The sequence below is a fragment of the Sus scrofa genome, chromosome 7 (genome assembly GCF_054392235.1).
Source record: "Sus scrofa isolate SSC_HxYL_T2T_F1_AM1 chromosome 7, Sscrofa_HxYL_maternal_Yorkshire_Landrace_v2.0, whole genome shotgun sequence".
NCBI classification, from domain to species: domain Eukaryota; kingdom Metazoa; phylum Chordata; class Mammalia; order Artiodactyla; family Suidae; genus Sus; species Sus scrofa.
The window spans coordinates 33,772,797-33,793,569 of record NC_139389.1 but is presented as its reverse complement, the minus strand read 5'-3'; the positions used below and the strand labels follow the sequence as shown (position 1 = coordinate 33,793,569).

Here is a 20,773-nt window from a genome sequence, read left to right as displayed (position 1 = left end):
CGTCGACGGCCCCCTCACCTCTCCACTGGCTGCCTTTCCACCTGGGCTCCCGGGCGCCCTTGCGTCGTTCCCCCTTTCATCTCCTGGGACCTGATTAGCCTGTTTGTGGGTCTCTGACCGCCCGCCACCCCCGCCCCACCGCGCTCCCCGCGACCGTCGAGTTGCAGGTCTCCTCCAGTCTCTATCTATAGCCTTGTCTATAAATACCCCGCCTCGGGCCCGCTCTGTAATTACCCCGGGCGGGGCGAGGGGAAATAATTATGGAGACTTGATGGGGTGAGGGGAGGTAGCGACCCCCAGGCCCGCCTCTCCCCTCCCACTGTGCCCTAAATCCCGCCCAGGACTCTGCTCTAAGGGGGCTCTGGGCCCCCAAGGGGGAGGAACCGGGAGGGAGGTTGTGACTGAACGTCTCGGTCCCCCCAAAAGCGAAGGAGACTGGAGAAGAGCTATTGGGGTTCCCGAAAAGAGAATCCTAGGCTTCAGACCACTGAGTGCCTGCAAGAAGCAGAGAGGGCGGTCCAAGGGTCAGCGAGGGAGGGTTCCCTTTCGCACCCTGCACCACCGCCACCACCAGGTGGAGATTGAGGGTGGGGTTTCTCTTCGGTGCCTGTGGGCGGGAGGTTGGAGGAGGAGGCTGGGCCGGGGGCGGGAGCGGGGTGGGGGCTCTGGGCCGCTGGGGTGGCCGGGGACACACAGGAGCGGCGGCCACCGAGGAGGGAGCAGCGCCGGAGCCCCGACGGCGCCTCGCTGCATGGAGCTGAGCGACTGAGAGCTGTCGCCACCCGACAGCTTCTGACTTCTTTCGGGACCCCGGCGTCCAAGCCCGCTCACCCTCTCTTGTCAGCCTCAGGGCGTCCAACGGCTCCGGCGGCCCCTGGGTCCCTGGGACCTGGCGTTCCGGGCGCCAGCCATGGAGCGGTGCAGCCGCTGCCATCGCCTCCTCCTGCTTGTACCGCTGGTGCTTGGGCTGAGCGCGGCCCCGGCCTGGGCAGGTAAGGGGAGTCCCAACCCCTGGGTCAGGCTGGAGCTCCACATACCTCCGGACAGGGGACAGCTGATGCCTGAGGAGTGAGGGTAGCGTCGGAGTCAGAGAATGGGATTTGAGGGGTCAAGAGTCTGGGCTGGAGGGCAAGACATCTGGGTTCCTTGGAGCCAGAGTGGGGATCTCTTTCCCTCCTTGAAGTGATTAAGGGAAGGCAGATAAAGCTGAATGGTGGAGGATCAATCACCTGAGCGGGGTGAGTGGGGCTGGATGCTGGGGTCCTCCAGCAGGGTCTGAGTGGTCCAGCCTGTGCTGGAGTCAGGGCTAGATGCCAGTGTCGATGGGTGAAGGTTACACATTTGTTTTCTGGTCTTTCTGTCTGCATCTCTGAGCTTGAGAGGGGAGCATCCTTGGGTCACAACAGAGAAGGAAGGGATGCCTGGACCATTTGTCCCACTGGCTTCCCCAACAGGATCCCCTTCCCCCCTCCCTGTGCCCTCGACGCTGCCACGCGGCTGGCTCTGGGGAGCATTGGGGCTGGCTGCCAGCAGGACGGCCGCTGGACAGGCCAGGATCAGGTGTCTGAGGCAGGAGCCAACTCTTTGCATTCCTGCCCCACCCCTCCCCCTCCGGCCAGCCAGGCTCCCCTTGGGACCCGGGCATCCACCGTCCCAGTCTTTTCCTTCTTTTTCCCAGGATCCAGAAGTCCTAGCTCCTAGGAAAGGGGATTTGACATCGCAGAGGAGTCTGGGAGTACCTGGGTACTAGGCAGACTGGAACAAGTCCACCAACCCCTGGAAACACTGGGGGGGTGTGATTTGCATATAATTTGAATATTCATTTCTTCTCTGCTCAGGAGAGAAAATGGTCAGAAAGCCACATAAAGAATTTAGATTCGATTACAGAAGAAAGACCTTTCAAGATAGGAGGAGCATGAAGCTCAGGGACAGAAAAGTGAAGCGTGGGATGTCTGAGGACTCCAGGAATCTTTTTTAGGGAGAAAAGCGCTCCTTTAACATGGAGGCAGGGAGATGGCTGAGATGTTATTTGGGTGCTGAGTGGGTAGAGTCGGTCTCCGTGGGGAAATGAGTTAGTGTGGGATTCATGAGAGGAAAGGATGGGGCCTTTGAGGGGCCAGAGGTAGAACGATGAGGGTGACAGGGCCACCAGTGGGGACACTGGGACGGACTGAGGCCAGTGACAGTGCGGCACATACATGGCTTGAAGTGGAAGATGAGTGGGCAGACCTGCGGGTAGTCGTCTATAGGATGGAACTGCACTTTCCTGGGGTTTGGTGGAGGTGGGGGCCTCCGAGGTCTCCTTGGCCTGGGGTCTCTGTGAGTCTCTGTGTCTCTGTCTCACTTACCCTTCGTCTCTCAAAGCAGTCCTTGTGTGTTGGTGTTTGCAGAGCTGCCACACGCGGGGGCCAGGCTAGGGCAGGGAGGTGGGAGGGGGCAAGGCCGTGGTTTCCCGGCTTCTGGACTCAAAGGGCCTTTTCTCTGCCTGCCCGCCCCACCTCACCCACCCCACCCAGCTCTGCTCTCCTGATCACTCCAGCCCCTGCCCTGCCCCACACTTCTATGAAAGTTTTGCTGGAACTTTCTTTGGGATGTCTCCAATCTGGAGCTGATGGTGTGAGAAGTATGTGTCCTGGGGAGAAGGTGAGGGAGAGGTGACCCTCGGCAGCTGAGTTCTGCGTGCACAGCGCTAGTGGCCTGAGTCGTCTTTGGATCCTGGGAGGTGGGGGTGGGGTGGGGCAGGGTCGCAGTTCCAGGTGTGGGGAGCTTGCCTGGATTTTGGGCAAGGACTCTGATGGGATCCACAGATGTGTGGCTTGGGGCCCTGGACCTGCTCCGGCTCCGCGTGGCAGCTGAGCTCCCCTCTCGCCCCCGCCCTCCTAACCCATCTCCCAAGCCCAGGACCCAGGCCGCTGGTGTGACTCTTTCTTGTATCTCCTTCCCCTCCATCATCCCCACCTCCCCAAATGGGAAGAGCAACAGCTTGAAGCCTTCTCCCCATAGAGCTGCCTCTCTGCTCCCTCCTGGTGGCCCCCCTGCACCTCCCGTGCCCAGGATGATCGTTTGCCCAGATGTTGTTTATGCTGGAGACTCGGGACAGAGGCCAGAGACTAAAAGATACAGAAGGGGAGTAAGAGAGAGAAAAGGAAAGATGTGTCAGGGAAATGAAGGAAGACAGAAGAGACGGGAGAGAGAAGGACCAACAGATACAGAGCCAGAGGAATGGGGAGGCAGGTGGAGAGATGAGAGCGAGACTAAGAGAGAATATAGACAGATTCATAGGCTGAAAGATGGAGAGAGGGAGAGAGGCTGGGAGGAAGGGGTCCAGGGTGGCCCCAGCCGAGTCCAGGGTCAGCCCTGCCTTTTTCCAGGTGACCTTCGTTTCCCATCCATTCAGGCCCGTTCAAGAGCAAGTAAGGGAGAGGTAACTTATCTTCCAGGGAGTTTGAGCCCCAGGAAGCTGAGCTCTAGGCCCAGGTGTCCCCTCTTTGGGCCCTCCTGAGACCACGTCCCTCCCCTTGACCTACGTGGACTCCTCCAGGTGCATCGCCCGTGGATGTGCTTCGGGCCCTGAGGTTCCCCTCCCTCCCTGATGGCGTCCGGAGGACGAGGGGCATCTGTCCTGCTGATGTGGCCTACCGAGTGTCTCGCCCTGCCCAGCTCAGTGCACCCACCCGCCAGCTCTTCCCAGGTATGGGTAATGTGCTGGAGTAATGAGAGCTGGGGGCAGAGGGCAGGGGGGGGGGTTCGGGCTGGGATCAGACACCAGAAGGGAAGGGCTTTACAGCTTGCTTTGCCTCTCATTCCACCTGTGTGTGTCTCTCTCTTGGGTACCAGGAGGCTTTCCCAAAGATTTCTCTCTATTGACTGCTGTCCGGACCCGCCCTGGCCTCCAGGCTCCGCTCCTGACTCTCTATAGTGCCCAGGGTGTCCGACAGCTGGGCCTGGAGCTCGGCCGACCCATCCGTTTCCTGTATGAGGACCAGACAGGACGGCCTCAGCCCCCAGCTCAGCCCGTCTTCCGAGGCCTCAGCCTAGCAGATGGCAAGTAAGTCACTTTGCTCCTCTGGGCTGTCTGGCCTATTCTTTCAGGAGCTCCCTTCTGGTCCCCCGCCCCTGGAACCCCCACTCCCTAATCTAGGAAACCCTGCCCGCCCTTTGGGCCACAACTCACTTACCTGCTGCCCAAACTCCAGTCACTTCTAGCGCAGAGTTTGGGCTTTAGAGTTTAAATGCTTGCAGATAGCTTGTGCCTCGGGCAACTTATTGACTTTTTGGAGCCACAGTTTCTATGTCTAAAAAGTATGGATAATAGACAGGTGAGCATCCGATGGGAAATGATTGCATCATGCCTGGTGCCTTGGAAGCACGCGGTGAATGGGGGCTACTGTGGTTACTCCCCTTGTTATCAGTGATTTGTTAGCCCTTCCATCAGCTGCTCCCCAGCCCTCCTGACTTGCCCCACTTCAGTCAGTCATTTGAACCTCTCCCCCCACATGACCAGGTGGCACCGTGTAGCTGTGGCTGTGAAGGGCCAGTCTGTCACTCTCATCCTTGACTGCAAGAAGCGTGTCACCCGGCCCCTCCCCCGAAGTGCTCGTCCAGTGTTGGACACCCATGGAGTGATCATCTTTGGTGCTCGTATCCTGGATGAAGAAGTCTTTGAGGTAACCAGTGCTCTCAGGGAAAGGCAGGATTGCGGGGGGTCCTGTATCTTGTGTCCACGCCCTTGCTGACCTCAGGACTCCATCCGCCTATGTCCTGACCCTTCTCTTTTCCTCTCATAAATTTATATTTCCGTCTCCTATTTTCAGGGCTAATTTTTTTTTTTTTTTGGTAGGAGAACTAGGTACCCACTTATATGGCAGGATTGTCCACAGTCACTTACTCTGTCGCTTGGTTTTCATTAGTCCGCCCACCCGTCCATCCATCCCTTCAACCATTCACTCACAACTTCCCACCTGCGCAGCCGCTCCTTTAAGCCATCCGTCTATTCATCTGTATTCCGAGCATCCATCCTCTCTAGCCCATCCCCGTATCTATTCACTCCTCCCTCCACCCACCTACCCCGTCTACCCATGCAAGCCATTCACCCGCCCAGCTCTTCACCCACCCGCTCTCCATCCAAGCCTTATATTCGCTTCCATCCATCTCCCTACACACTCTTTCTATCTACTCTGAGCCTCTCATTTTTCTACCCACCCGTCCACCCATACATACATACATACATTCACCATCTGTCAACCCTCCCGCTCAGACAAGCGTTTGAGCCCCTGTTCAGCCAGCCAGCCGGCCAGCTGTCCATTTACCCACCCAGTCAGTCAACATTTTCTGAAAACCTGCTGGCCCAGTGCCAGAGGGAACACAGAAGAATACTATAAGGTCTCTTTCATTCCAAGGAGCTACCAAGTCTGCTCTGGAGATAGTATCCCCAAACTAAAAGGCAGTGCAGGGTGTGCTAGGCACCACGTGTAAATGCCATTGGAAATCAGAAGTGGCCCCCCTCCCCTATTGCTAGAGGTCCTGAGAATTCTCATTGTCACTATCAGTGGAAGGCCAAAGCAGCTAAGGTTGGGCCACTGTCTCCAGAAGCCCCTATGAACAGGTTCATGCATGACTACATGGGTGGGGTATAGGCTAAGAGTTGAATTTAGAGTTGGAAGGCTTGAATTCTACTCCTTTTCTTGGGGTGGGGGGGCACACCTGCAGCATGTGGAGGCTCCCAGGCTAGGGGTCAAATCGCAGCTACAGCTGCCAGCCTACACTACAACCACAGCCACTCCAGATCCAAGCCACATTTGCCATTGAATTTTACGCCTGATTCTACCACTTCGAGTGGCCTTGGGCCAGTCATTGTCTCTTTGAATTTTTATGAACGGACTGTGCTTGGAAAACGGGCATCAAGATCCTTGTCCTGCTTTCCCAGTTGTTGTGAAGGTTCAATGGGATTATGAGAGAAGGTCCTTTGAAAACGGAAAAGAACTGCACGCCTGGAGGGTAGATAATGACCTTCTCCAGTCTCACCTCAGATGGACTCCTACCCTGCGTCCCAGACCATATCCTTTGTCTCCCAGAAGCCCTCTCTGCCTCCCTCCACCGGTGTTCCTTCCTCTTGTATTTGTAGGGTGATGTCCAGGAGCTTGTCATCATTCCGGGGGTGCAAGCTGCCTACGAATCCTGTGAACAGAAGGAGCTGGATTGTGAGGAGGGTTGGAGGGAGACACCTCCGAAACAACAGTCTCACAGAACCCAGAGATCTCCGAAGCAGCAACCACCGAGACTACACAGGCCGCAAAACCAGGAGCCCCAGCGACAGGTGAGGGAGCTGGGCGAGCCCCAAACTGCAGCACACCCCAGGGAGGGAAGACACGCACACATCTCCCCAGGGGAACTTCCCCCGGTGTCCCAGAGCTCCCCAGCCTACTTTGGCCTCCTGTCCTCCCCTCCCCCGGGCCCCTCCCCAGCCATACCCTCTATTTCCCATCACCCACGCACCCCCAGTCCTCATTCATCAACCTTTTTATTTTCATTTAAAAATAAAAAGAGTCATTATGAAGAATTCATGGCTGGGAGCTGTGTCCCCTCCTTGTGTCTCCTCCTCTGCTAGTCTTCCTGGAACTGTGTCCTTGGATTTTCCACTGAATTAAGAGATTGGGAGATGGTGGGCATGGGGCTGAGGCTTGGGGACAAAAGATGGGAGAGCAGGGGCAGGGAGAGCCAGAACCGGGGAGTAAGCAGAAGTGGTGAGCCCCGGGAGTAGCAGCAGTGGGGAAGGGGTAGAGGGCAGAGGGAGTCCCGAGGGGGGAGTGAAGCTCTGCAGGTGTCAAGGTGGGGGGCCTGCCTCTGGCCCCTGCACTCAGCGGTGTTGGATAAGAGGCTGCGGTGGGGGGACGGGAATGAGGAGACTCAGGTGAGTCCTGATAGTTAGAGGGACAGATAGGATCTGGGGTCAGTGGTCTGAAGACTGGAGGGTCAATCTCTTAATCATGTCTGCTTCTGTCCCACATGGGGGACCCATTCCCCCCATCTCTCTCCTAATCCCCCTTTCATCCCCAACTCCCAACACCACCTCCTCCCCCCGCCTTCCCCCCACCCCCTTCCCACCTCCTCCCGCCACCCCTTCCCTAACCCCAGTCCACTGAGTCTCTCTACTATGACTACGAGCCCCCCTATTACGATGTGATGACTACGGGGACGACCCCTGATTATCAGGTAAACTTGAGGGACCCCTTCCTCTCTCCTGTTCCTCCCACCACCCCTTGCAAACATCTATGACACCTTCGTCCCCTCCAAACACGTAGGAAGAGCCACCTTATACAGAGATTAAGGGTGTTTCCTCACTGCCCCCTCCCTCGTGTCTCTCTGCTGCAGCGGCCTCCAAGACCCCACCACAGGGCTCCCCCTTCCCCCAGGGGGCGTCGGACCCCTCCCCGAAAGCCTACCCCACCTGCCAAGAGGTCAGCGGCCCGGCAGGCGTCCCCCTCACCAGACTGGAGGTCCTCTCGAATTGGTGGAGGTCCTGGCCCCGCGCGGAGCCAGCCTCCCCTCTCCCGGCGCCCAGCTCGGCGGGCAGCTCCCCCCACTGCCCGGGGCCCCCCCAGGACCAGAGGCAGCGGTTACCGGCAGGTAGAACGGGGGCATCCAGATCTCTGCCCCCAAAGCCCTCTGACCTTGGAGATTCACTCTCCCCAAACGGTCCCCCCTCCAAAGGGGCTGCAAGATCTGAGATTTCCTCCACCCCCCAGCACAGACAGACCCTGCCCTCTGGGGGCGGGAGGGGGGGACGAGGTGCTGCTTTGCCTCCCCTTCCACTAACCACTCTCCTTCCTTCCGCCCCCTGCTCCTCTCTTCTCCCTTCCCCTTGGGGTTAGGACCCCACCCCAGGTGGAGAGGAAGGAATTCTGGAGTCAAGCCCCTTGCCACCCCCTGAGGAGGTAACTCCATCCCCCACCCTCACCCCAACTGGGGGTGGTGGGTGTTTGCGACCCACTCCCCTTGCCCCATGTCGGCCGGAGGGCTCTTGGTCGTATCCATTCACAGCCTTCTGTCTTCTGGTCACTCCAGACCTAGCCGTCTGCTTGTCTGTCTCAGTACAGCCATTGTCATTCAGTGTCCACGTCTCCTGCCATCGCTCTGTGATTCTGGAGTCACCTCTTTTCCCTGTTGGTGTCAAATGGTTTTCCTTTGTCACAGTCTGTTCCCAGGAGCCATTTTTCTGTCCAATGCTGTCACTTTTTCTCTTCTCTCTTTCTTTCCATCCCTTTCTTGGGTCATTCTCTGGACCCTTTTGTCTGTCATGATTTCTGTGGACTGTCCGCTCTGTGTCCAGCCCTCCGGCCACCCATCTTGTTACCCATCATCCCGTCCAACCAGGCCCACTGGCTGGCTTCCCTCCTCATTTGGGGTGTTTGATGGCCATCTCCCATCTAGACAACCATTCCCCTTGCTCTTCTTGGGAGGAAAGCTCCAGTCCCCGTTTTCCTCAGCATCCTCAGGACTAGACGTTGTCACAGCCTGGGGTCCAGGGAGAACCTCCTCTGGGCCCTAATGCCCCCGTCTACCCCTCTCCCTCCCCACCCCCGGGAAGGAGCAGACAGATCTCCAGGTCCCCTCCACAGCCGACAGGTTCCTGACAGAGGAATATGGGGAGGGTGGCACAGAGCCCCCAACAGGGCCCTACGATTACACCTATGGCTATGGGGACGATTATCGTGAGGAGACGGAACTTGGCCCTGCCCTCTCTGCGGAGACAGCCCACTCAGGAGCCGTAAGTGAAAGGAGCTCCTCTTCCAACCTTGACCTCCAGCAGGAGCCACAAGAATTGCTTCCTGCTGTTTTGGATTGCTGTCTGTGAGCTACTTCCCATTGGTGGTTTGCCACTTTTCTGTTCACTGAGATGTATCTGTTGCTTGAAAAGGTTCCTTCATGCCTTCCTGTGCCAAATGTCTTACCCTATGACTCCTTATGGAGACTTCTGTCCAGGGCAAGTGATTTCTTTCTCTTAATCCTGTGACCACTTCCTGTCTCTCTGGTCACTTCCTGTCTCCATCAAGCTGGATTTCACAAAGTGTTTGGTCCATAAACCCCTATCTTGTGTTGGTGTTCAGCCGTCTCCACCATTTCTTCTTGGTTAAAACAATTTCTTATCCACGTTGCTGCCAAATGGTCTAAGCTCCTCTGTCACATTGTCGAACCTAACGTTTCTAGCTTCCTGTCTGTCCCCTCCTGTCTTGGGCCGCTCCCACGGCATATGGAGGTTCCCAGGCTGGGGGTCAAATCGGAGCTGTAGCCACCAGCCTACACCACAGCCACAGCAATGCGGGATCTAAGCCACGTCTGCAACTTACATCGCAGCTCAGGGCAACGCTGGATACTTAACCCACTGAGCAAGGCCAGGGATCGAACCTGCAACCTCAGGATTCCTAGTCAGATTCGTTTAACCACTGTGCCACGACGGGAACTCCCACAGCGTTTGTTCTGGGAACTGTGTCAGGCTGGACTGGAAGGGACTTATTATTTGTGTTGCGGCTCTAGTTTTTCATGCTGTCTTCTCTGCTGATAAGAAGCCCCTTCTTGTGTGTCTCATAAAGTTTCCATTAAGGGCCTAGATATTTATCACGGCCACTTGCTGTCTGTACTAGCCTTGCTGTTTGTGTTCTCTGGAGGGATCGCCTTTCGTTGTCACGATCCATTTCCAGGAGTCACCTTCGTCTGTTGGGTGAGTTGCTTCTCTCTCTTGGTCGTGGGAGCCATGTCGTTGTTGACCAGCCACCTCTCGGCTGCTTCCTGTGTGTCCAGCCACTTCCTGTTTATCCGGTTCGTTTTCTGGCCATCTTGGCCGTGTTTCATTTTTCTTGGCCCTGGTATCATTCTTGCTTCCAAGTGTTTGTCCCTTTGTGCAGTCTCCCGGCGTTGTGTCCCGTGTTTTTAAGCCCTCCCTGTCAGTGGGGATGCTTCCTGTCCACGTCCCTTCCTCTTCTGCCTGCCCTGCACTGAGCGCTGCCCGCTCCACCTGCCCCCTCATCCCACCCCCTTCTCTAATATCACCACCTCAACCCGCTGCTGCCTTCCCCTCATGGCTGCTTTCTGGAAATTTAGGGTGGATCTGGGATATGGGAGAGTTTGGAAATTGATCGCTTTTGTGGTCAGGATGGAGGTAGAGGGGGGCATTTTGAAGATCTCCATTGGGAGTGTGGGGGGGCTGCTGGTGAGTGTCCCCCATTCTCCCTCTCCGTGTCCTGGCTGTGGCCCCAGGGCTGGGGGTGGGTGTCTGCGTGGAAGTGTGGAAGAGAGGCTCCTGGTGGGCTTGACGTGTAGATGAGGAATGGAGAAAAGCGTGTAGAGTCCTTTGCTGGAGAGGAACTCAGAGCACCTGGGAGGCTTGGTTCTGGGGCTTGAGTAACTGTGCCCAAGAGCTGCTTTTTTCCAAACACCAAGTCCAAGTGTGGGCCATCAGTGGGGACTGCTCTCCACATCTACTTCAAGTATGAACATTGAACCTCTGGGGAGTATCAAACTTATGAACCCCTTGAAATGTTAAGTACCTTTCTATGCTGTAAGGGCATATATTTTTTCTTTTCTGGGGGAAGACTCCATAGATTACATCAGAATCTCATAGGGATGCATGACCTGCCCCCTAAGCCCGAGTAAAAATCTATTCACAATCTTAGATTCTTATTTGGTGAGTTGGGGTAAAAGCGAGGAAGTTAGAGTTCCCACTGGGGCTCAGCAGGTTAAGAACCCGACATAGTGTCCGGGAGGATTCAGGTTTGATCCCTGGCCTTGCTCAGTGGGTTAAGGATCCAGTGTTGCCAGCTTAGGTCGCAGAAGCAGCTCGGATCCCCCGTGGCTGTGGCTGTGGCTGTGGCTGTGGCATAGGCAGCTGCAGCTCCAATTTGACCCCTAGGCTGGGGATTTCCATGTGCCACAGGTGCGGCCTTGAAAAAATTAAATTAATTAATTAATTAAAAAGTGAGGAAGTCAGTGTTTTCTTAAGAGTCCAAGGGAGTTTGGGGGATAAGGTGCAGTCCTCCAGAAGAGGCGTGGGAAAGTTGAGGGGGTCGAATCCCAGGAAAGAAGTTTGCAGGGAGGTGAGGAGATTGTGTATCGGTGGTGAGACTGGGAATTGAGGGGCAGGAGCCCTGAGGTCTCCCTCCATAGGGTGGTCTCGGAGGAGGGCTGGGGGCTTAGCGGGTAGGGTCAGGGCGGTCTCCAGAGGACCTGAGACGGCCAGTGGGATGGAGGTGGTCCTGGTACCTTGGCTGCTCATGGGCCCCACTGGGGGTTACATGTGTGTCTCCCTCAGGCTGCCCGTGGACCCCGGGGGCTGAAGGGAGAGAAGGGGGAGCCTGCGGTGCTGGAACCTGTAAGTCACTCTGGTCACTGAAGAGGGGAAGGAGGCGGGGGTGCTGGCCCTATAGCCTCTGACTTTTAACCTTTAACTCCACAGGGCATGCTGGTGGAAGGGCCCCCTGGTCCAGAAGGCCCCGCGGTGAGTTCTAGCGGTGACCCCTTTGCTGCCATCCTTTGCTTCCTGCATACTTGCCCATGCCCCCCACCCCCCACGTGCCCAGCCTCCTCTCAGAACTCTGGAACGTCCTTCCAATCGAAGCTTCCCAGAGCCCCAGTTCTCTTCTGCAGAGACCACCCCTCAGCCCCATACCCCTTTTCTATCTTTTTTTTTTCTTTTTTTTGCTTTGTTTTTAGGGCTGCACCTGAGGCATATGAGGTTCCCAGGCTAGGGGTCCAGTCGGAGCTACAGCTGCCAGCCTACACCACAGCCACAGCAACACCAGATCTGAGCCACATCTGTGACCTACACCACAGCTCACGGCAACGCTGGATCCTTAACCCACTGAGCGAAGCCAGGGATTGAACCCGCAACCTCGTGGTTCTTAGATTCGTTTCCACTGCGCCATGACAGGAACTCCCCCCTTTTCTGTCTGAGTGCCCACACCTGACCCCCTTCTCATTTGTTGTCCAGGGATTGACTGGTCCCCGTGGTATCCAAGGCAACCCCGGCCCCGTTGGAGACCCGGGCGAGAGGGTATGAGAACATCCTTTGGGGCAGGGGGAGGGCTGCTGAGGAGCCTCGGGCGCCCAATGGGGGTGCCATTCTCAGGAATTTCTCACTAGCTGGGTGATTAATGAGTGAGGGGCCGTTGTGCCCCCAGCACCCAGAAAAGAGGGCAGACTCTGGTTGGGGAGGGAAGTGGTCTGGTGTCTCACAGCCGTTTTTCTCCATGGGGTGTGGGGAGAGCTTGGGAAAGATGTAGGGAAGTCTACATTTATTTTGTCGAGGAAGAATTCAGAAGGATGCCAGGACCTAACAACGCCGTGTCATCCTATCCTTCTCCTTTTCTCCCCCACTCTAGGGCCCCCCTGGCCGAGCAGGGCTCCCCGGATCAGATGGGGCCCCTGGCCCCCCTGGCACATCTCTCATGCTCCCAGTGAGTCGTCTTCTGAGCTTTGGGATGGGTTCATGGGGAGGGCAGGGGTTGTATTGTGTCACCAAGAACCAGAGGGTCAGAAAAGCTAAGGAGGAGTCCCTTTCAATCAGTCAAAGAGATTGATCTTTGTTTTGTTTGTTTGTTTATAACTTTTTGTTTTTTGGAGGTTTTTTTTTTTTTTTTTTTTTTTTCCCTTTTGCCTTTTTGCCTTTTTGCCTTTTCTAGGGCCGCACCCACAGCATATGGAGGTTCCCAGGCTAGGGGTCTAATTGGAGCTGTAGCTGCCGGCCTACGCCAGAGCCACAGCAACGTGGGATCTGAGCTGTGTCTGTGACCTACACCACAGCTCACGGCAACGCCAGATCCTTTACCCACTAAGCAAGGCCAGGGATCGAACCCACAACCTCATGATTCCTAGTTGCATTCGTTCACCACTGCGCCATGACGGGAACACCCAAGGAGATTGATCTTTGGGATGAAGTTCTGAGGGCCTTATTAAGTGACTGAGAACCAAACATGGATCGTCTAGAATTGGGCAGAAAATCCCGTTTTGGCAGGTCTAGAAGCAAAGAGCAGTCTTTAGGGAGGAAGAGGCTGGAGAGTTGGGGAGGGGGATAGGTGTCAAGTTTCTGAAAACCTCTAAGTGATTATCTGGATGCCATGGGAGATGCTAGAGGGGGCACGGGGGAGGTTGGGAGATGGGGCAGAGATACTGGCTGAACCTCTGGCTGAGAGGGTCCCGCGGGTTTCCTGGGAGAACCTGGACCTTCTCTCCTCGCCCTGCAGTTCCGGTTTGGCAGTGGAGCGGGTGACAAGGGCCCGGTGGTGGCGGCCCAGGAGGCTCAGGCCCAGGCAATTCTGCAGCAGGCACGGGTGAGTGGGGAGGGGGGTCTTGGTGTGGGGAGGGGGCCTGGGGCAAAGGGAAGACGCTGGGAGGAGTTGGAAGGAGAGGCTGGTGTGAATGCAGGGCAGGGGGAGGTCTGGGGTGTTTGGGGGTTGAGAGGGAACTTGGGGAGCATATAGGACTGAGGAATAAAGGACAGGAGGGCGAAGGTGAATTTGGAAGGTGGTCTGGGGTGCGCGTTCTCTGGCTGCCTCTTCATCAGTTCTGCGTCCCCCCTGCTCCCCCAGCTGGCGCTCCGCGGACCCCCTGGCCCCATGGGATACACGGGCCGCCCCGGACCCTTGGTGAGTGAGTGGATGCTGGGATAGGGGATCCTTTATTTGCGTGGGGGCATATGGAGAGTTCTGGAAAAGGACCAAGTTGAAAATTATTTCGCTTCTTTGGGGAGGACTTTGAGGCCACCGACAGGTGTGTCCTCCATCAGAGCCGCCCTCTCTCCTCTCTCACAGGGTCAGCCTGGGAGCCCTGGCCTGAAAGGAGAATCTGGAGACCTAGGACCTCAGGTGACACCCCCCACCCGCCCGCCTGATCCCCAGCCCAGGGCCCCGCCCCTATCTGTGCCCACTCACCCTGCCCCCGCATCTCTCCCTCACAGGGCCCCAGAGGACCTCAGGGCCTGACGGGCCCTCCGGGCAAGGCTGGGCGAAGGGTGAGTGAGCCAGGGTAGAAGGTGGGTGGGTGGGAGATGGGAGACAGGGCACGGGGTGTGGAGGACTGTGGCCCGTGGGCTCTGACACTTCCTCTGCACCCTCAGGGCCGGGCGGGTGCTGATGGAGCCCGAGGGATGCCCGGGGAACCTGGAGTGAAGGTAAGGCCTGGACTCCTCTCTGACGGCCCCACCCCTCCATAGCTCCCGGCCCCTCCTGAGCTCATTTGTTTTCTGAGCATAACTGAGTCCCCCCCACCCCCACTTCCTCCACGAAGCAGCCCATCCATACTCTGGACACAAGAGGGAGGGGTGGGAAGGGGGCTGGGACCTCACTCGGCTGCCTCTCTTCTCCCTAGGGTGACCGTGGTTTTGATGGACTCCCAGGGCTACCTGGGGAGAAGGGACACAGGGTGAGTATATCACAGGGTGAGTATATTGGGGGGACAGGGCGGGGTGGGAGGCAGGTCTTCCATGGAGGGGAGGGGAGGTGGGGTCTCAAGGCAAGGGAAGGAGGCTGGGGGTCCCAGCAGGCAACTGGTTAATGGAGATGGTCGGGGCCTGCCTGTGTCAGGGGCTCTGCAGCCCCCTTACCTGTCTGCCCATTTTCCAGGGTGATACCGGTGCCCAGGGCCTTCCTGGGCCCCCTGGTGAGGATGGAGAGAGGGTAAGTAGTGGGGGGTGGGGGGCTTGGCGTTGGGGAGCTCTGGGAGGTGAGGGGTCTTCATCGTGTCCTCCTCCTCCAGGGAGATGATGGCGAGATTGGGCCTCGGGGGCTGCCTGGAGAGTCCGTGAGTGTCAAGGGGGTTGGGGTGGGGGGGGTGCCTGGAGGGTTGGTGTGGAGGTGGCTCTGGTGGGGGGGTGGAGTGGGGGGGCTCTGGGGATGTCAGAGGGGGGACCTGGGCATGAGAAGGGACAAATTTTCTCTCACCCACGTGTGTCCTACCTTGCTCTCACCTGAACACAGGGACCTCGAGGTCTCCTTGGCCCCAAAGGCCCACCTGGGATTCCTGGACCCCCAGTAAGTGACTGTCCCTGACCTCTGACCCTGCCCACTGCAAACCTCCCTGCTTCCCTCCCTCCCCCACCTCTAGCTCCTCCTCCCTCCCCCAGCCCCTCCCCCCTCCCCCAAGCTCCTCCTCCCTGACCCCCCAGCCCCCCTTCAGCCTCACCCCTGGGTGCCCTGGCAGGGCCGTTTGGTACAGTGCACCAAAGGCTCTGAGCAGAGCCAAAGGGAAAAAAATCCTCAAGAGAAACAAAACAAACCCCCACAAACCCACAGACCCACGCCCTGTGGCTCTGGGCCGGCTGTGTTTTCTTAGGTTTGGATGAACTGGAGGTCTGACCGCTGTGTGCCTGCCCCACCCGCCCTCCTCCGGGCCGGCCTCGCAAAGACCTCTGGTCCCTCCAAGGCCCAGGCCCGCCTCCCAGCCTGCTCACGCCCCTCTCATGTTTCAGGGAGTCCGAGGCATGGATGGTCCCCACGGCCCCAAAGGAAGCTTGGTGAGTGATGGGCATGGAGACCCCACCTGACCCTTAGCCCCAGGGTCTCTGCCCAGGTCCTGTTCCCTTTGCCACCATTGCGAGCCCCATGCCTGTCCCTCTGGGACTCGGCTCTCTGCCCTGTTCGTTCCATTACCATCTCCTTCTGACCCCTGGCCGGGTTGTCTGTTTCTAGGGCCCCCAGGGAGAGCCAGGACCTCCTGGACAACAGGGCACTCCTGGGACCCAGGTGAGTGTCATGTCCACCCCTCCCCAACTTCAGTGACTTCTCCTGGGGGCCAGACCCAGAGGGGGTAGGAAATTAAGGGTCTCAATTTCCTCAGTTAAGGGTCTCGCGGCTTATGCTCTGCCTGGGGATGTTGGCTGGGGGGAGAGTGGCCCCCCCCGGGGGGGGGTCCCCTGTGACGTCTCTCTCCCATGTCTAGGGTCTCCCTGGGCCCCAAGGTGCCGTTGGCCCTCATGGAGAGAAGGTAAGTGACTAAGTGATCCAGGGGACAGTGCAGATGCCAAGGGGGTTGTCGGGAGGGCCCCCGATGTCTGGCTGAGATCTAGCCACGTTCAGACCTGACCCCTCTGGTGATCCCAAGCCTCCTCATCTGCCTGCAGGGCCCTCAAGGGAAACCAGGCCTCCCCGGCATGCCCGGTTCAGACGGACCTCCGGTGAGTGGGCCCCCACCTGCGAATTCACATTCCCCTTGACCCTCCACCCCAGAAAATGACCTCCAGTGAGTATCCATACCGTGCACTCCTTGCACTGGAGGTCAATCCTGGGGCCTACCCATGGTCGGTCCACTTAATTAGGCCCCAGGGGCATTTGGGTTGAAGAAGTGTAGGGAGGGGTACCCGGAGGTGACACACTCTCCTTCTCCCACCCCCAGGGTCACCCTGGCAAAGAAGGTCCCCCTGGAACCAAAGGAAACCAGGTGAGATCTTCCTGCCTCCTTTCATCCCAGCCCAGACCCTGGGCCTCCCATCTTTGGGGTTTCCTTGTCTCATCACGCGGCTCTGACAGTCTTCTTGGTCCCATGCCCTGTCACCCTGTCCAGGCTCCAATGTTGTCACTTCCATTTTTCCCACCCCCTGGAGCCCCTGACAGTGACACCCTGAGCCCCCTGTTATCGATGCCTCTCTTTCCTCTTCCAGGGTCCATCTGGTCCTCAGGGTCCTCTGGGATACCCAGGACCTCGAGGTGTCAAGGTAATGGACCACCGGGCTGGGAGATAAAGGCTGAGGTCAGAGGAGCCAGCTGGGGCCCCAGGAGCGCTCTCCTTCCAGCCCCGCCTCCCCCTTGATCTCTCTGTCTCTCTCTCCCCTCCTCTAATTCTAGGGTGTGGACGGGATTCGAGGTCTGAAAGGTCACAAGGGTGAAAAGGTGAGCCATGGGCCCCTGGCTTCCTGGGGCCTCCACCCTACCCCACACCAACCTTTCTGCCCATCCCTTCCGCACACCCTGCCTCCAGCTCCCGAAATGCACCCCTCCACCCACAGTCTCCGAAATCCCTCATTTTAACCCCCGAGCCTCCATCACGTGGCCTCCTCTGTCCCCATCTTTCTCAGGGCGAGGATGGCTTTCCTGGGTTCAAAGGTGACATGGGTGTGAAAGGTGACAGGGTGAGTAGAAACCCCCGCACTGCCCCCCCCACTCTAGATGCTAATGAGCCTCCCTTTTGGAGCCCCCAGTTCCCAGCCTGTTCCCTCGATACCCTTGACCCCTCATCTCCAGTGCTGGGCTCCTGTAGGGCCTGATCCTAGCAGGAGCAGGGCCCCGCAGTCTGAGTTCTACTGGCTCACCAGCCACAGCACTCTCCCTGCCCTGTGGGGCTCCCTGTCCTGCAGTAGCTTCTGGGACCCCCCACCAGCCCCACTCAGCCTCCCGGGGGCCTGCCTATCCTCTCAGGACTCAGCCCCCACCCCCACCACCGTCCCTGTCCAACCCCCTCACCTGCCCACCCTCTCACCCAGGGCGAGGTTGGAGTCCCAGGTTCCAGGGGAGAGGATGGTCCTGAGGGGCCAAAGGGACGCACTGGACCCACCGGAGACCCTGGGCCCCCCGGGCTCATGGGCGAGAAGGTGACAGGGGATGAGCAATCGGTGTCTGCGCGCTCGAGGGTGTGGCGGCGACGAGGGCCGGGGCTCTGGGGTTAGGGTGGATGTGGGGGTGCCAACAGCTGAGGTCAGCAAGTCAGTGGAAGATGATCATGCAGCGATTATGCTCTTCCCTGTGTGTACGGTGCCTCCTAGACACGAGTGGGTTGAGGGGGGCTACGTAAGAAGTCAAGGAAAAGTCCCCGCCATGAAGTTGACAACAGGTTGATGGGGACCAGGCCTAGAGGCCATGGCAGGGTACCTGCTGGTACAAAGCAGAGTGAAGATGTGTCCAGACTCAGAGCAGTAGGGGTTCTGAGAAGGGAGAGAGAGCAGGTGGGCTCTGACCTCTTCAGAACTAACGCTCACCAAGCCCCCACCGTATGCCAGCTCTGTGTTAACTTGTCCTATGGATTCTGTGCCAGAGGCGCTGCTACGGTCCTGTTGGGCAGAGGCATCAGGAGGTGAAGATGCTAGTTAATCACCTGGCCTCTGAGGGGGCAGAGCCAGGGTTTGAGCCCAAGAAGTCAGGCTGCAGAATCCCTGCTCCCAACTGCAGCCTCACAGCCACCTTAGCAAGACGGTTCCCAAAGCCGCAGGAGGCAGGGAGCTGGGGAGGCGCAGAGCTGAGCCCAGGGGCCAAGATGGTGTGGAGGCTTCAGGGGACTGGTCTTGGTGGAGATAGTGTGTACTGGGAAGATGGGGCTGAGGCTGACAGGCAGGCAGGGCCTAGAGCCCAGCGCCTGCAGGACTGGATGGAGTGCAGACTTGAAGACACAGGGGAGGCGAGATTCGAGTCCTAGAGTTCGGGAAGATCCACCCTCAGAAAGGAGAGAGGACCCAGGCCAGGCAGCCCGTGGGGTGGGAAGTGAGGGGCCAGCGACTGGGGGTTTGGTGGGGAGCGCTGCTGGGTAGGGGCTGGCTCCCGTCTCTGAGGGCTGGCGTCTCCGGGGGCAGAGTGGCCTCTGTGACTCCTCTCGCTCCTAATTGCTCCCTGTCCCTCCACAGGGCAAGCTGGGTGTTCCCGGTCTGCCTGGCTACCCCGGACGCCAGGGTCCCAAGGTGATTCCATGCCCCATTCGTGCCCCTCCTCCTTTTCCTGACCCCTAGTTTCCGGAAGCACAGACTGACAGAGCAGTGGGGGGACCCTAGGGAGCCTTCAGCCCACCCCCATTCTACAGATGAGGAAACAGAGGCCCAGAAAGCACCAGGGTTTGTCCACCTAGTTCCTGGCAGAGCCCGGGTCTCCCACACTGCTGCCTCCATCCCTCTCCTGACCCCTCGGCCCTTCTCAGGCCCTCCCCATCCATGACTTCTCAATTTTTCCCCCTTCTCCATCCTCGCCAGGGGTCCCTGGGATTTCCTGGTTTCCCTGGAGCCAGTGGTGAGAAGGGAGCCCGGGTAAGCTGGGGAAGGGAGGGTGGGGAGGGAGGGGCGGCTCTGTGGGGTGTCAGGCCCTGGGTGACACGTGCTGTCTCTGCTTCATTCCCCCCAGGGCCTCTCGGGGAAACCCGGGCCTCGGGGAGAACGTGGCCCCACGGTGAGTGCAGGGGGGGAGACGAGCCTCTCCAGGTCCAAGGGGGATGCTTTGGGATTTTTCTGACCACTCCCTTCTCTCCCCTCTAGGGTCCACGGGGTCAGCGGGGACCCCGAGGCGCCACTGGGAAGTCTGGAGCCAAGGTTAGTGGTCTTGGCAGAGCCAAGCCCAGCTCCCCTCAGCTCCTCTGGCCTCAGGGATGCTCGAAAGCAACTCCTCTCACTTTCTGTTTCCCCCACAGGGAACATCTGGTGGTGATGGTCCCCACGGGCCCCCCGGAGAGAGGGTGAGTATGGCTGGAGCGCCCCAGGGACCTGAGCACAGCCAGGTCCCTCTCACCCGGGGAGGAAGCTGTGTCCCTTGCCCCACGCCTGCCCCTGCCCCCCAACCCTGTTCTCCTGACTCAACCCAGCTCTGCCTCTAGGGTCTCCCTGGACCTCAGGGCCCCAACGGATTTCCTGGCCCCAAAGGACCTCCGGTAAGCTGACCTCTGACCTCGGACTCACCTTGGTCCCATGAGTCCTTCTTCTCCATCCCCCTTCCCAGCCTAGAGTTCACCTGACATCTGAACCATTTCTAGGGCCCCCCTGGGAAGGACGGGCTGCCGGGACACCCGGGCCAGAGAGGAGAAGTGGTAAGTGGTGCCCCAGCCCCTGGGACCCTCATTCCAGAGCCACCTGGAAGGTCCACCAGGAAGGTCCTGACAGAGGGCAGCGCATCCTTGTGCTGCTCAGACCACAGCCAAGGATCGGCGGTGACCCTACCCCTCCTTCGGGAGCCTGGGTCCACCCCACAGTGTCCCTGCCTGACCATGTGTTCTGACCACTCTCTCCTTTCTTCCTCGCTCAGGGTTTCCAAGGAAAGACTGGCCCCCCGGGCCCCCCGGGAGTGGTGGGACCCCAGGTAGGTCTGCCTCCTGGAGAGAAAGGACCCTGGACTCTGGAGTTAGTCTCTCTGCCTCTCTTCTCCCTTCTTCCAACCCCCTGCCCTTCTTTGCCCCACCTGGAACCCCGGGGCTGGGGTGAATGGTACGGACTGGGATTTGGAGGCAGGATTCCAGATTTCAGTCTGATTCCTGGACCAGTTCGCATCTTCTCACATCTTGGAGAAGAAGAAGTTCCCAGCAGGGACACAAGGTGGTGTGGTTACTCCACACTGGGGAATAAAACCAGCACAAAGGCCCAGGAGAGCCCCAGGAATTTCCCAGAGGGGTTCTAGAGCAGAGTATTTTAAAGGGGGCCAGAGTGAGGTGGAGGGTCTGAGATTGGAGTCTCTCTGCCTCTTTCCCAGGGAGCCGCAGGAGAAACCGGGCCCATGGGTGAGCGAGGTCACCCAGGCCCCCCGGGCCCTCCTGGAGAGCAAGGACTGACTGGAACAGCTGGAAAAGAAGGAACGAAGGTCAGTAAGGGGTCTAGCAGAGGGGAACTTGGGGAACCAGGGTTGGGGTGCTGAAGGGAAGAGGCAGTTGCAGATTTGAGAGGGCTGAGATTCACCTGCCCCATTGGGGAGCATGGCTGTGGCTCATCACCTCTGTTTCCTTTTAGGGGGACCCCGGTCCCCCTGGAGCCCCAGGAAAGGATGGTCCTGCTGGTCTGAGGGGCTTCCCAGGAGAGAGGGGCCTTCCTGGCACTGCGGTGAGTGTGACCCCA

The 20,773-nt window shown here is 58.5% G+C and overlaps 2 protein-coding genes across 7 annotated transcripts in view; both read left to right on the top strand.

Moving 5' to 3' along the window:
* Positions 1–20,773, top strand: part of TAP1 (transporter 1, ATP binding cassette subfamily B member) — a 682,515-nt gene that overhangs the window by 510,281 nt on the left and 151,461 nt on the right. The gene's annotated exons all lie outside the window — the stretch shown is intronic.
* Positions 333–20,773, top strand: part of COL11A2 (collagen type XI alpha 2 chain) — a 30,601-nt gene continuing 10,160 nt past the window's right edge. Inside the window, exons 1-41 of one of the 6 annotated variants that reach the window (XM_084967775.1) lie at positions 333–574; positions 845–992; positions 3,542–3,691; positions 3,838–4,048; positions 4,505–4,667; positions 6,125–6,316; positions 7,135–7,212; positions 7,872–7,934; positions 8,588–8,767; positions 11,306–11,365; positions 11,450–11,491; positions 11,984–12,046; positions 12,375–12,449; positions 13,236–13,322; positions 13,581–13,637; positions 13,803–13,856; positions 13,949–14,002; positions 14,108–14,161; positions 14,359–14,412; positions 14,613–14,666; positions 14,746–14,790; positions 14,967–15,020; positions 15,458–15,502; positions 15,678–15,731; positions 15,928–15,972; positions 16,109–16,162; positions 16,381–16,425; positions 16,646–16,699; positions 16,830–16,874; positions 17,060–17,113; positions 17,465–17,572; positions 18,596–18,649; positions 18,935–18,988; positions 19,083–19,127; positions 19,214–19,267; positions 19,366–19,410; positions 19,549–19,602; positions 19,705–19,758; positions 19,974–20,027; positions 20,415–20,522; positions 20,669–20,758. In XM_084967775.1, the coding sequence (XP_084823901.1) occupies positions 911–992; positions 3,542–3,691; positions 3,838–4,048; positions 4,505–4,667; positions 6,125–6,316; positions 7,135–7,212; positions 7,872–7,934; positions 8,588–8,767; positions 11,306–11,365; positions 11,450–11,491; positions 11,984–12,046; positions 12,375–12,449; positions 13,236–13,322; positions 13,581–13,637; positions 13,803–13,856; positions 13,949–14,002; positions 14,108–14,161; positions 14,359–14,412; positions 14,613–14,666; positions 14,746–14,790; positions 14,967–15,020; positions 15,458–15,502; positions 15,678–15,731; positions 15,928–15,972; positions 16,109–16,162; positions 16,381–16,425; positions 16,646–16,699; positions 16,830–16,874; positions 17,060–17,113; positions 17,465–17,572; positions 18,596–18,649; positions 18,935–18,988; positions 19,083–19,127; positions 19,214–19,267; positions 19,366–19,410; positions 19,549–19,602; positions 19,705–19,758; positions 19,974–20,027; positions 20,415–20,522; positions 20,669–20,758 (2,988 nt within the window). In that variant the 5' untranslated portion in view covers positions 333–574; positions 845–910. Of the gene's footprint in view, positions 575–692; positions 993–3,541; positions 3,692–3,837; positions 4,049–4,504; positions 4,668–6,124; positions 6,317–7,134; positions 7,213–7,871; positions 7,935–8,587; positions 8,768–11,305; positions 11,366–11,449; positions 11,492–11,983; positions 12,047–12,374; positions 12,450–13,235; positions 13,323–13,580; positions 13,638–13,802; positions 13,857–13,948; positions 14,003–14,107; positions 14,162–14,358; positions 14,413–14,612; positions 14,667–14,745; positions 14,791–14,966; positions 15,021–15,457; positions 15,503–15,677; positions 15,732–15,927; positions 15,973–16,108; positions 16,163–16,380; positions 16,426–16,645; positions 16,700–16,829; positions 16,875–17,059; positions 17,114–17,464; positions 17,573–18,595; positions 18,650–18,934; positions 18,989–19,082; positions 19,128–19,213; positions 19,268–19,365; positions 19,411–19,548; positions 19,603–19,704; positions 19,759–19,973; positions 20,028–20,414; positions 20,523–20,668; positions 20,759–20,773 lie in introns of those variants that run through there. The other 5 variants (XM_084967774.1, XM_003128331.5, XM_013977733.3 and 2 more) reach the window with 5 other exon arrangements.